At 60.7% G+C, this 12404-nt stretch overlaps 5 protein-coding genes across 5 annotated transcripts; 2 read left to right on the forward strand and 3 right to left on the reverse strand.

Annotated features, from left to right (window-relative positions):
• SPRG_21529 (hypothetical protein) lies at window positions 1–647 on the reverse strand (the record flags this gene model as incomplete). The annotated part of the gene is made up of 1 exon (XM_012354361.1): window positions 1–647. A coding segment is annotated over one exon (647 nt), but the record flags the coding sequence as incomplete, so codon positions are not given.
• Window positions 648–2998: 2351 nt separating this feature from the next.
• Window positions 2999–6446, forward strand: SPRG_15273 (hypothetical protein; the record flags this gene model as incomplete). The annotated part of the gene is made up of 3 exons (XM_012354362.1): window positions 2999–5662; window positions 5713–5990; window positions 6038–6446. 3 exons carry the CDS (start codon window positions 2999–3001, stop codon window positions 6444–6446), a joined length of 3351 nt encoding a protein of 1116 aa, XP_012209752.1.
• A 565-nt stretch (window positions 6447–7011) lies between these two features.
• On the reverse strand, window positions 7012–7403 carry SPRG_15274 (hypothetical protein; the record flags this gene model as incomplete). The annotated part of the gene is made up of 2 exons (XM_012354363.1): window positions 7012–7308; window positions 7362–7403. 2 exons carry the CDS (start codon window positions 7401–7403, stop codon window positions 7012–7014), a joined length of 339 nt encoding a protein of 112 aa, XP_012209753.1.
• Window positions 7404–7878: 475 nt separating this feature from the next.
• Window positions 7879–8151, forward strand: SPRG_15275 (hypothetical protein; the record flags this gene model as incomplete). The annotated part of the gene is made up of 2 exons (XM_012354364.1): window positions 7879–7950; window positions 7984–8151. 2 exons carry the CDS (start codon window positions 7879–7881, stop codon window positions 8149–8151), a joined length of 240 nt encoding a protein of 79 aa, XP_012209754.1.
• A 562-nt stretch (window positions 8152–8713) lies between these two features.
• Window positions 8714–12135, reverse strand: SPRG_15276 (hypothetical protein; the record flags this gene model as incomplete). Its single annotated transcript, XM_012354365.1, has 2 exons — window positions 8714–9448; window positions 9499–12135. The coding sequence occupies 2 exons, from the start codon at window positions 12133–12135 to the stop codon at window positions 8714–8716; spliced, it is 3372 nt and encodes a 1123-aa protein (XP_012209755.1).
• Between the last annotated feature and the right edge of the window lie 269 nt (window positions 12136–12404).

Genomic DNA, 12404 nt, shown 5'->3' on the forward strand with positions numbered 1-12404 from the left:
CTCGAGGAGCACTTGCTTGTGGTGGCCGTGGGGTCTGCGCGGTGGCGACACCCACAAGGATCGAGGCCACGAGCACTTGGAGGAGCTCCGAGCTGCCCGAGCCGCCCATCATCTCGCCCCACGTCTTGGGCGTCAAATGGTTGATCCAATGGGCAAACGTAAAGGTGGACGACGGCGACCCCGTGTACGTTGCCCTTCTTGGTGATGCCCGTCTTGCCCGGCTGGGACCCCAGTTGACGGCGAGGAGGCCCGACAATGAGCGCCAGCGTCGTGACGATTTCAAAGTAGATGAACGACTTGAGCGAGAGGCGGCCGAGCTGCTTGAGGTCGTTGTTGCCAGCGATACCGACAATGAGCGATGAAAAGACGAGCGGGAAGACGATGAACTGGATCGGACGCAGGAAGATCTGGGCCATGGGCGCCGCGTCCTTGCCAAAATCCGGTGCAAACTCGCCGATGAGGACGCCGATGATCGTGCCGAGGATGATCCAAAAGGTCAACGACGTCAGAATCTTGCGCGTCGTCGACTTTGGCGCGCGCTCGGGTTCCATCGCATGGTAGACGGCCATTGTACGTGTGCTGCTGTGGTTGTTGTGAGGTTGGCGGCCAAATGCAAAATGAAATGCGAGGTCTTGGTGGTGGAGACGGTTGGTTGGCTTTGTTGAAGCGATTACAACCCCTATTAGCGGCTGGTGCTCGCCGCTGCTTTGTTCGTTGTCGAGTCGCCCTTTCTACGGACCCACGTGGCTGACCTCTGACTACCTTCGACAGTGTACCATTGATATTGCAAGACGATTGCTATTCCAAAGGGCAATTTCAATTGGCATGCAATAGAATTATTGCAAGGCACCTACTTGAAGTTACCGTGAGATACCTGGATGACACGGCCCTCACCAAAGCCGCGCGTGATGGCGTGATGGCGTAATGCAGTCGTTCGATACATGCCCAGGGCTTCCAACGACATCCACGGGTATGGAGAGCGAAGCGGGCGGCGTGGACCGTCGAAGCAATGCAAAGCGGGCGGCGTGGACCGTCGAAGCAATGCAGTGGAACCGCACTGGACCTAAGGTACTCGGTGTTTCGCGGAGCGTCCAGGATCGGCTCGTAAAGGCGCATCCCAGCTGGTTCTTTCGACTTCTAGAAAACGTGGACGATCCCAGCTGCTTGAACTTCTGAGAATATCAGCCGGCAGCTGGTGGTGTTAGCACCGCGTTAAACGTCCGACGTCGTTATTAAACGTCGTGCGACGAAAACGTTGCTGGCCCACACCATTATGGGCCCACACGATGCCTCCTGGATCGACATGGAGGCATGCACGCACCTCACCCTGAGTTTTGCTCGCGGACACTCAGCGCGGTGCGACGAGTGACTCGTGATCATTCTTCTTGTTAAGACACGGACAGACGCTGACATTATTGACGCGTGGCATGCAATCGCCTTTCTAATCGTCTTGTCGTCCGTAGCGGTCGTCCGTAGCGACGATCTCAATGACCTACGTTGTGGTCACGTGACGGAGCAGCACATTGAGGCCCACTCATGGAGCATACCGTCGGCTTCAATCTTCCAACCTCGTATGTGGGCATGGTCGATGGACTGTCGAGACGCGGTGTCCAAAGTCGTGCGCCACTGACCACAAGGTGTCTTTGCATGGTGGTAGGTAGGACATGCTATCGACCACGCCGCGAGATCAAGGTAGACGAAGCTCGTGATACCGCCGGTACCAATGCATCGGCAGTGTTCCAGCGCGTTCCAGGCTTTCAGTGTTGATGGGCGACGCATCATCACGGGACAGGTGCCCTTGGTGGCCTTGGTCGTGGCATCGCTCGTGATTTTCATTTCGTCGCCACGACGCCAACGCCTCCACTAGGTTTTACCTGTTTGGCGTGCGCGTTAAAAGGCAACGAATCGGAATATTACGTGGGCAAGACGTCAGCAGCAGGTGGCGACTGGATCTGCGGGTGCAGCTCGTCGATCACGCTACCAGCCGTGGTGCCATGTGGTGAATCTGGCTTTCAATCAATGGCTTAGCCAGTCGTTGGCGACGCACCCAAGTTGGTCGTGTTCTTGATCTATTGACCTTGCACATCGCGAATGGGTGGGTAACTTCGAGTGTGTCCAAGCCGGGCTTTTCGACTTCTAGTGCGCCACAAGCTACTTGTTGATGAATGTAATACTAAATGTCGAATTCTCAGAACGCCATCGCGGGAGGGCCGCAAGCACCCATGACTCTTACGAGCCAGAAATGTAAAAAAAAGTACGTCGCTTAGCTATACGAGAGCTGGCGACGCGCCGCTCGCGACAAAGCTGATAAGCGATTTGCCTCCAAACGCAACCAGGATCGGAGTGCGGCCGCTTCTCGGGCAAGGTCGAGCTACTTGAGGCGTAAGCACAAGTAAGCCAGAGAAGGATAAATCTCTAGTCCACCTGGTGAAGCGTGCTCGTGGAAGCAGCAGCCAAGAAGCTTATCCGAGTCGCCCATCAATTCGTGCAGGATAGGGAAGCAGAAAACGAGTTGCAACTGGAGGCTTGAAAGCTCCTCTTGGCTCCGCGAGCTCGCATCCTCATCACATTAGACATCGGCGCCACTCGAGACGGGCCGAGCGACTGGACCTGGCCGACGACGCGATCGAGCGCATCCGCGTGGCCGTGCGGTTTGTGCAAGAGCACTAACGTTATGCGCGTGTGTGTTTTGGCGCGGCCTCGAGGCCAAGACGCCGAGTGACTTGGTCGCCTTGCGCAAGGCGTCGGCGTGGTACGACATGGGCTATACGCACCACGTGTAGCTACGAGGGCTGCTTCCGCACCGCAGCTTTGCGTGGCTGGCGCTCGAGCTCCTCCTCTTTTTCCGGCCGGATCGCCGCCATTCTCGTCCTCGTCCCGAATCCTGCACGTTGTTGATTGGTTGCAAAGCAATAGCGTCTTGTGATTGGCGGATCGAAAATCACGTGCGCACCAATGGCATCGCAGCGCACCGTCGCGCGCCCAATCAGGCTCGTCGATGCTCACGGTGGAGCTGATCGAGGCGCAAGCGCAAGCCCGTGAGGCGGCGCGGCGTGAGCACGACCGTGCCACCGCCTACAGCAACAACTTCGCCCGCGCCGTCTCGAGTACCACCGACGTCTTTGCCGCGACCGTCAACAACGTCCCGTCGGATGCGACGGCGGCCGACGTCGCCAGGTTTTGCCGGCAGTGCACCAACATGTATGGCGGCTTCCTCTCGGTGAGCATGGCCCCGTACCATCCCAGACGGCGAGGTCGATCTAAGGTGTTCATGGCGTCGCGCCTCTTCCACGCCCTTGTCTTGGCCCTCGACGGCATCTACTGGCAGGGCGAGGTCATTCGCGTGCGCGACGCTGCGGCCGTCGGTCGGTCTGCGTGCACCGACGTCATGAGCAATCTCTTGGCCTGCCAGGCCTTCTACGTGCTTGTAACCGCGGCGAGCGACGAGCCCGCCTTTGCCGCCTTCGACGCTGTCACACTGACGACGTCGAGTACGGACGCGACGACTTTTGCGATTGCTTTTGACGACGACTACAACGACGACGACCGCTACCGGATTTCCTTCAAGGTCACCGACGTTGTTCGTTGCCGCGTCGGATGGGACGAGGACTATTGCGTGGTTGTCCGGTTCACGTTGCGGACGCCGCCGTTGGTGTTTGTCGGTGATCGGACCGCGACCGACGAAGACCGCATCTGGCCGATCGCCGACGCTGCGTTCAAGTGGGAACGATCGGACGATCCGTCGCCCAACGGTGTGTTTGGTCACTGCCGATGCTACCATCTCGTGCTCGAACCAGGCGTCTCACCCGACACCGTCGCCACCATGCTCCGGAACTTTGGCCTCGCAGACGTGGCGCGCGACGACAGGCTACCGGTGTACACCGGCGTGCTGCCGTCGCCGCCGACCGACTGGGCGTACGGTCATGCGTCCGAGCTGCAGCACGTTTCGTTTCCACTGCGGTATGCGCTGCACGTCCTCATGTCGCAAGAGGCGTTGGTCGTCACGAGCCTCGGCGACGCCGAGTACGTGGCACGAATGCTCGACTACTCGATGGCGTCGTCGACCGACGTTCTCGGCTTTCTGTACTCGTCGCTGCGTGCGCCGGTCGACGGGCCACCGGATCTGCAAGCCTTTAGCAATTGGCTCTCGAATCTGCCGCGCCACCGCCAAAACGTCGAGCTGATGCTGACACCGACGTCGACGACACCCGTGAACGCCGACGAAATGACGCCAGCGACGATGCCAGAAGTGCGTCGGGTGCTTGTGACGCCGCTACGCATCGTCGCGGAACCGCCGCAGGTCGACGCTTCGAACCGCGTCTTGCGCCAGTATGCCCAGCACGTGGACCGGTTCCTCCGCGTCACTTTTGTGGACGAGGAGTTTGGCCCGCTGCACGGCGCCAAGAGTCCTCGGATCCTCGATCGCATCGCGGCTATTCTTCGGCATGGTCTCGTCGTCGGTGGCGAAAAGTACGTCTTTCTCGGGTACTCGAGCTCGCAACTGCGCGTGCACAGCTGCTGGTTTTACCGGGATCCACCCATTGGAACCGTTGGCGTACCGACAGCAGCGTCGATCTACGCCTCGATTGGCGTCTTGGACTCGATTCCATCGGGCAGTAAGCGCGGCGCCCGACTCGGTCAAGCGTTTAGCACGACGACGCCGACGGTCCGGATGCGTTCGTTTGAGCATGCCGTTGGCCCCGACATGGTGCGCAACGGCCGCATCTTCTCCGATGGCATTGGCTTTATCTCGCCGGCCCTCGCCACCACCATCGCGACCAGCCTCGGGCTCAAGGACGTGCCGTCGGCGTTTCAAATTCGGTACGGCGGCGGAAAAGGCGTCGTCGCCGTCTATGAGAAGTGTCCGGTCGACATCTGGGGGCAACGAACCGTTGCCGACATGCAGCTGCGCATCTCGATGCTCAAGTTTGTGTCTGACCACAACCAAATCGAGGTTTGCAGCGTGCCGCAAACACTGCCGGCGTACCTCAACCGGCAGCTCATCACGCTCCTCTTGACGCGTGGCATCAAGAGCAAGGCGATTTTGAGTGTCGCCCACGAGACGTTGCGCGACACGGCAGCGCCTCTCAAGACACACGCCAAAGCCATCCAGTTTGTCCAGTCGCATGCACCGAAAGCGACGATTGTGAAGCTGCTCGAGGTGGGCGTCTCGGTGCAGGACCCCTTTGTCGCCGACTGGCTGCACATGCTACGCCGACACGTGTACAACAACGTCAAGTTTCGGTCGCGCATCCGCGTGTTTGACGGTGTTGTTCTCATGGGTGTGCTTGACGAGACCAACACGCTGCCCGAAGGCTGCGTCTTTTTCCAGTCGAGTAACATGTCTCGCTATGCGATCACGCCGCCGGCACTTGGCACGCGCTGCGTCGTCGGCCGCAACCCGAGTCTCCACCCGGGCGACCTTCGGATTCTGACATACTACGCGGATGTCCCGGCGCTCCACCATCTCTATGACGTATTGGTCTTCTCGTCGCGCGGGGACCGACCCGTGACCGACATGATGTCGGGAGGGGACTTGGATGGCGATCTGTACTTTTGTCTCTGGGACCACCGCCTCGTGCCGGCGCAGGATGTGCCACCGATGCACCCGCCCCCAACCTCATGGGGCATTCCACCGCCGTCGTCCGCCCCCGGCATCCAGGTGCAACTGCAATCTCACATCGCATGAAACTAAATGCCGAGAGTGGTTAGGGTATCCAGGACCACTTTGTCCGGTTTCTCGAACACGACAACTTGGGCATGATTGCCAACATGCATCTCGCCGTCGCTGACGCGAGTCGCGACAGAGCCCACGACAATCGGGCGCTCGACCTTGCCCACGCACACGCGATTGCCGTGGATTTTGCAAAGGCGGGTACCGCTGCGCGGACACCGACGTTCGAAGTGCCGGCGTACCCCGACTTTATGGAGCGCTCGGGCCTCTCGTACAAGTCCAAGACGGCCATTGGCATTCTGTACCGTCAGTCGCGGTCGGTGCGTTGCGTCCGCAACCGACTGGCGGCGGCGTCGACTGGAGTGTGGTCGTGCCCGGGTACGAGGCCCACGTGTCGGACGCGCGCCATTGGTTTGTGCAGTACGCCCACGCGCTCTTCACGCTCTGCCAGCAGTACGGTATCGGCACCGAGGTCGAGCTCATCTCGGGCTACATCCAAAAGCTCTCGCGCAAGGTGGGTCGGGCTGAGCGACTGGACCCGGCCGACGACGCGGTCGAGCGCATCCGCGTGGCCGTGCGGTTTGTGCAAGAGCACTACGCGAGAGTGTTTTGGCGCGGCCTCGAGGCCAAGGCGCCGAGTGACTTGGTCGTCTTACAAAAGGCGTCGGCGTGGTACTATGTGGGCAACACGTACGATGAAGGCACGACACCGTACCGCAGCTTTGCGTGGCTGGCGCTCGAGCCCCTGTGTGTGCTCTTGGACCAGCGCTAGAAGTGTCCAACCCATCCTGTATCTGTAAGATGAACACACCATTCAATCACATGTTGTTTGTCAATCGCAGCAGAGGATGCAACCAGTGTTGTACGTGGAGGATCGCGGCAAGGCCTCCATGGACCGTCGGCGACGATACGGCGTGCAGCGCAGAGGCAGTAAGCATATGTGTTGCAAGATCGGCGAGATCGGCGTTCGCACGTGTGCAAGCCGACAAAGCGAACCGCGTTGAGCACACCGGTCGCGCCGTCCCATTGGAATGAAAGGCCCGTGGGCGAGGGCAAAGGACCATATGTAGCTCGCCCAGCGTAGCCTTTTTGTGGCGCAATGGCGCAGGAAAAGCGAGCCTGCAAGAGAACTAGTCGTGCACTTCTGCCTAGGACCCAGACAGTGTTGGCGTCCAGCTGCGCTTGGTGAACACCTTTTCGCACGCTGCCGTGTCTGCAAGACGTCAAGTGTGTCAATCTTGTGCATTAACGACTCATGTTTAGCTTCTGCTACTAGAATCGTTGCTGCTACGAGACCGTGTCGAGACACATGGTGGCGGGGTGGATCGCAGACCCGCCTAATTCGGGTTGGTGGTGCTGTCGCTGGCCTTGGTGTTGCCCGTGACCTTGTCCTTGGCATCGCGCGCCTTCTCAGCCACCTTGCTCGACATGTCGGACGCCTTGTCCTTGAGCTCGTGCGCTTTGTCCGACGCCTTCTCGTGGAGTTCGCTGGCCTTGTCACTGGCCTTGTCGTGGAGCTCGTGTGCCTTGTCCGACACCTTGTCGCGCGCCGACGCCAGCTTGGAGGACGTGCTCGAGGTTGTGTCGCTTGTCGTGGTGGCTTCCGGCATGCTGGGTGAATTCAATTCTGAGCTCTTGAAAGCAATGGCGAGGCCAACTGGGGAGAAGGCAGGAGTAGTCCGTCGACCTGCCCGTTGTCGCGAGGATTGTCAAACGCGCCGTCGAACATGTGGCGCGTCCCAAGGATGGCTCCGTCAACGGCCGAGTGATCGCACCGTTGAGAACACCTTCCCGTGCGTCGTTGTAACGGGGAGAGCTGTCTGGCTGCCACGTCATTAGATCTCCCACTGTGCCTTCTCGCTTGCTATAGCGCGGCGTCGGCGTGCCACGCTCGTTAAAGCGAGTCCTTGGTATACGTTATCGTATCCTGCATACTTAAGATGGTCTGGACTATTAACTGCCAGTCGTCGTCCTGTTGACTTCTGATCAAGTCGCATCTTGCAATTGGATTTGTCGTCGGCCCACACCGGGGAAGTGGCGTTCTCAACGGTGCGATCACTCGGGGTCATCCTTGGGACGCGCCAACTGTCCGACGGTGCGTTTGACAATCCTCGCGACAACGGGCGGGTCGACGGACTATTCCTGCCTTCTTCCCAGTTGACCTCGCCAACGCTTTCAAGAGCTCAGAATTCAATTCACCCAGCATGCCGGAAGCCACCACAACAAGCGACACAACCTCGAGCACGTCCTCCAAGCTGGCGTCGGCGCGCGACAAGGTGTCGGACAAGGCACACGAGCTCCACGACAAGGCCAGTGACAAGGCCAGCGAACTCCACGAGAAGGCGTCGGACAAAGCGCACGAGCTTAAGGACAAGGCGTCCGACATGTCGAGCAAGGTGGCCGAGAAGGCGCGCGATGCCAAGGACAAGGTCACGGGCAACACCAAGGCCAGCGACAGCACCACCAACCCGAACTAGGCGCGATCCACCCCGCCACCATGTGTCTCGACACAGTCTCGTAGCAGCAACGATTCTAGCAGCAGCAACTACTAAACATGAATTGTTAATGCACAAGATGGATCGCACTTGACGTCTTACACGACAGCGTGGGAAAAGGTGTCCATGAAGCGCCGCTGGACGCCAACACTGCCTGCGTCCTAGGCGGATGTGCTCGAGTAGTACTCGTGCAGGCTCGCATCTCCTGCGTCATTGTGCCACGAAAAGGCTACGCTGGGCGAGCTACCCGAGGTTCCTCGCCCTCGCCCACGGGTCCTATATATTACTTCGGGACGTCACTGCCAGTGTGCTCAACGCAGTTCGCTTTGTCGGCTCACCGACGTGCTACCGCCGACCTTGCGACACATGCTTGATGCCTCTGCGCTGCACGCCGTATCGTCGCTGACGGTCCATGGAGGACTTGCCGTGATCCTCCACCGACAACACTAGTTGCATCCTCTGCTGCGATTGACAAACAACATGTGATTGAATGGTGTGTTCACTGGGTGAGCATCTTACAGAAACAGGATGGGTTTGGACACTTCTAGCGCTGGTCCAAGAGCACACACAGAGGCTCGAGCGCCAGCCACGCAAAGCTGCGGTACGGTGTCGTGCCTTCGTCGTACGTGTTGCCCACATAGTACCACGCCGACGCCTTGCGCAAGACGACCAAGTCACTCGGCGCCTTGGCCTCGAGGCCGCGCCAAAACACTCTCGCATAGTGTTCTTGCACAAACCGCACGGCCACGCGGATGCGCTCGACCGCGTCGTCGGCCGGGTCCAGTCGCTCAGCCCGACCTACCTTGCGCGAGAGCTTTTGGATGTAGCCCGAGATGAGCTCGACCTCGGTCCCGATGCCGTACTGCTGGCAGAGCGTAAAGAGCGCGTGGGCGTACTGCACAAACCAATGGCGCGCGTCCGACACGTGGGCCTCGTACCCGGGCACGACCACACTCCAGTCGACGCCGCCGCCAGTCGGTTGCGGACGCAACGCGATGGTCCGCGCCCGGCGGAAGAGCACTCCGAGTGCCGTTTTGGACTCGTATTTCGGGCCCGAGCGCTCCATAAAGTCGGGGTACGCCGAGAGGTTGAGCGTCGGCGTCGGTGCAGCGACACCCGACTTTGCAAAATCCACTGCAACCGCGTGCGCGTGGGCGAGCTCCAACGCCTTGGGGTCGTGGGCTCCGTCGCGACTGGCGTCAGCGACGGCGAGATGCATGTTGGCAATCATGCCCAAGTTGTCGTGTTCGAGAAACCGGACAAAGTGGTCCTGGATACCCTAACCACTCTCGGCATTTAGTTTCATGCGATGTGAGATTGCAGTTGCACCTGGATGCCGGGCGCGGACGACGGCGGTGGAATGCCCCATGAGGTTGGGGGCGGGGGCATCGGTGGCACATCCTGCGCCGGCACGAGTCGGTGGTCCCAGAGACAAAAGTACAGATCGCCATCCAAGTCACCTCCCGACATCATGTCGGTCACGGGTCGGTCCCCGCGCGACGAGAAGACCAATACGTCGTAGAGATGGTGGAGCGCCGGGACATCCGTGTAGTATGTCAGAATCCGAAGGTCGCCCGGGTGGAGACTCGGGTTGCGGCCGACGACGCAGCGCGTGCCAAGTGCCGGCGGCGTGATCGCATAGCGAGACATGCCACTGGACTGGAAAAAGATGCAGCCTTCGGGCAGCGTGTTGGTCTCGTCAAGCACACCCATGAGAACGACGCCGTCGGGCACACGGATCCGAGCCTTGAACTGGACGCTGTAGAGCAAGTGGCGGCGCAGAAGGTGCAGCCAGTCGGCGACGAGTTGGTCGTGAATGCTGATCCCGGCCTCGAGAAGGCGTCGGATCGGCGCTTTTGGTGCGTACGCTTTTACAAACCGAATGGCTTTGGCCAGCGTGTCCAGCGGCGCCGCCGTCTCCCGCAGCATGTCGTCGGCCAGCGACAGAATCGCGTCGTCGCGGACACCAAGCGTCGAGAGAAGCGTGATGAGCTGGCGGTTGAGGTACGCGGGCAGCACTTGTGGCACGCTGCACACCTCGATCGCGTCGTGCTCCGAGGCAAACTTGCGCATGGAATCCCGCAGCTCCATGTCCGTGGTCGCCGACGGCAGCGCGGCGTCGACGCTCACAACGCCCTTCCAGCCGCCGTACCGGATCTGGTAGGCCGACGGAACGTAGTTGAGATGCAGTTTCATCGCAATGTCGTCGGCAAGCGTCGACGAAATGACACCGATACCGTCCGAGAAGACGTAGCCGTTGCGCGTGACGTCGGCGCGCACACTGCACCGGAACGGGGACACGGCGACCGTCGATGTCGTCGTGCTAAACGCTTGCCCGAGCCGAGCGCCGCGCTTGCTGCCCGATGGAATCGCATGCAAGTCCCCCTGCGAAAAGTAAATCGACGCCGCCGACGGCACGAGCGTCGACCCCGTCGGTGGATTGCGGTAAAACCAGCAGCTGTGCACGCGCAGTTGCGAGTTCGAGTACCCGAGAAAGACGTAGTTTTCGCCACCGACGACGAGGCCGTCATGCAGCAGCGGTGCAATACGGTTGTCAAGAAGTCGGCGACTCTTGGCACTGTAGAGCGGGCCAAAATTCTCGTCGACGAAGCTGACGCGGAGGAACCGATCGATATGTTGTGCATATTGGCGCAAAATTCGGTTTGACACGTCGACTTGCGGTGGCTCGGCGACGATGCGTAATGGTGTCACGAGCACCCGACGCACCTCGGGGACTGTGGCGAGTGCCATCTCGGCACCGTATGCCGTCGCGTTGTCGTCGTCGGGTGTGTCGACCGTGAAATGTGCCGGTGTCGCATCAAGGTAGTCGAGGAACGACTGCAGCGCCATCGGTGCATCCGGCGAACCACGTGTGGGCGACTGGAGAAAGCCAAGCACATGCTGCGCCGATGCATTGGACGCAGCGAGGACTGCAGCAATGCACTCGGCGTCCTGCGCGTCCGAGAGGAGGAGCACGTCTTGCGACAGGAGCACGTGGAGGGCATACCGCAGCGGAAACGTAAAGGACTGAAAGAACGACGCGTAGCCGTGGGCCCAGTCGGTGCCACGCGTCATGGTGGCGTACACAGATGCTGCTGCATTGTCCCGCGCCACGTCGGCGACGCCAAAGCCGCGCACGACGTTAATGACATGGTCGAGTTGACCGTTGACCAAGACGAGGTGGTAGCACCGGCACGCGCCAAAGGCGCCATTCGGAGACGGATCGTCGGCGCGCTGCCATGGTTGGAGAGCATCGGCGATCGGCCAACTGCGGTCGCGGTCCATCGACGCCGCGCCGACGTAGCAGAAGGGCGGGACGCGCAGTGTAATGCGAACCACGACATGCCCACATCGGTTGATGCTGACGCGGCACCGGGCGACGCTTGTGACTTTAAAGCAGACGCGGTACCGATACCCGTCGGTGTTGAACGCGACGCCAAACGCAGTCGCTTCGGTGGCCGAGCACGTCAAGGTCACGGCGTCCGAGACCGAGTACGTGGGTTGGGCGCTCTGCGCCGTCGATAGGACATGCAGACATGAGCAAGAGAAGACCTCGCTCACAACGTCGGCGCAGAGCGACCACTTGATCGGGTGCGCCGCGCGCACCGAGACCGTCTGTCGCTGCCATCGGAACCCATCGAGGCGAAGCAGGCGCGCATGCTCGTATTGCGATGCGACGTGGACTGTTGAGCGCCCCGGTCGGCCGCGATGATAAGGCGCCATGGACACGGAGAGGAAGCCTTGGATGTTTGCGTGCTGCCGGCAAAAGGCGGCGACGTCGGCGGCGGTGGCCTCGGACGGGACGTTGGTCACCGTCGCAGCGACCACCTCGGATGTGGCCGCCCGTTGGCGCGCCGTGCTGTTGGTGAAGGCGGATGCGCGGTCGGCCGTGCGGGCGACGGCGTCGTCGGCCATCGACCGCGCCTGCACGAGCTCGGCGAGGCGCCGATCGCCGTCCAGGTGCATTGTCGTCGTCTCTTCTGATGGTGCGCCAGGCGGACAAAGGCCATTGGTGCAAATCCATGGGTGCAAAGTCAACGCAAGCCCATGACGTCGACGACGGATGTGCTCTCGGCGCTGCAGGCAGCGCAGGTGCGGAGCCTCGAGGTCGCAATGCGCGCAGCGGATCGCTTGGCTGCCTACGAGCAGCCTTGCGCGCCAGCAGTCTGGCGTCTGGGCCGCGATCGTGACCAACGTGCCATGGCTGTCTTCCAGCGCGACGAGCTGGACCGCTC

This window comes from Saprolegnia parasitica (assembly GCF_000151545.1).
Source record: "Saprolegnia parasitica CBS 223.65 unplaced genomic scaffold supercont2.158, whole genome shotgun sequence".
NCBI lineage: Eukaryota > Oomycota > Saprolegniomycetes > Saprolegniales > Saprolegniaceae > Saprolegnia > Saprolegnia parasitica.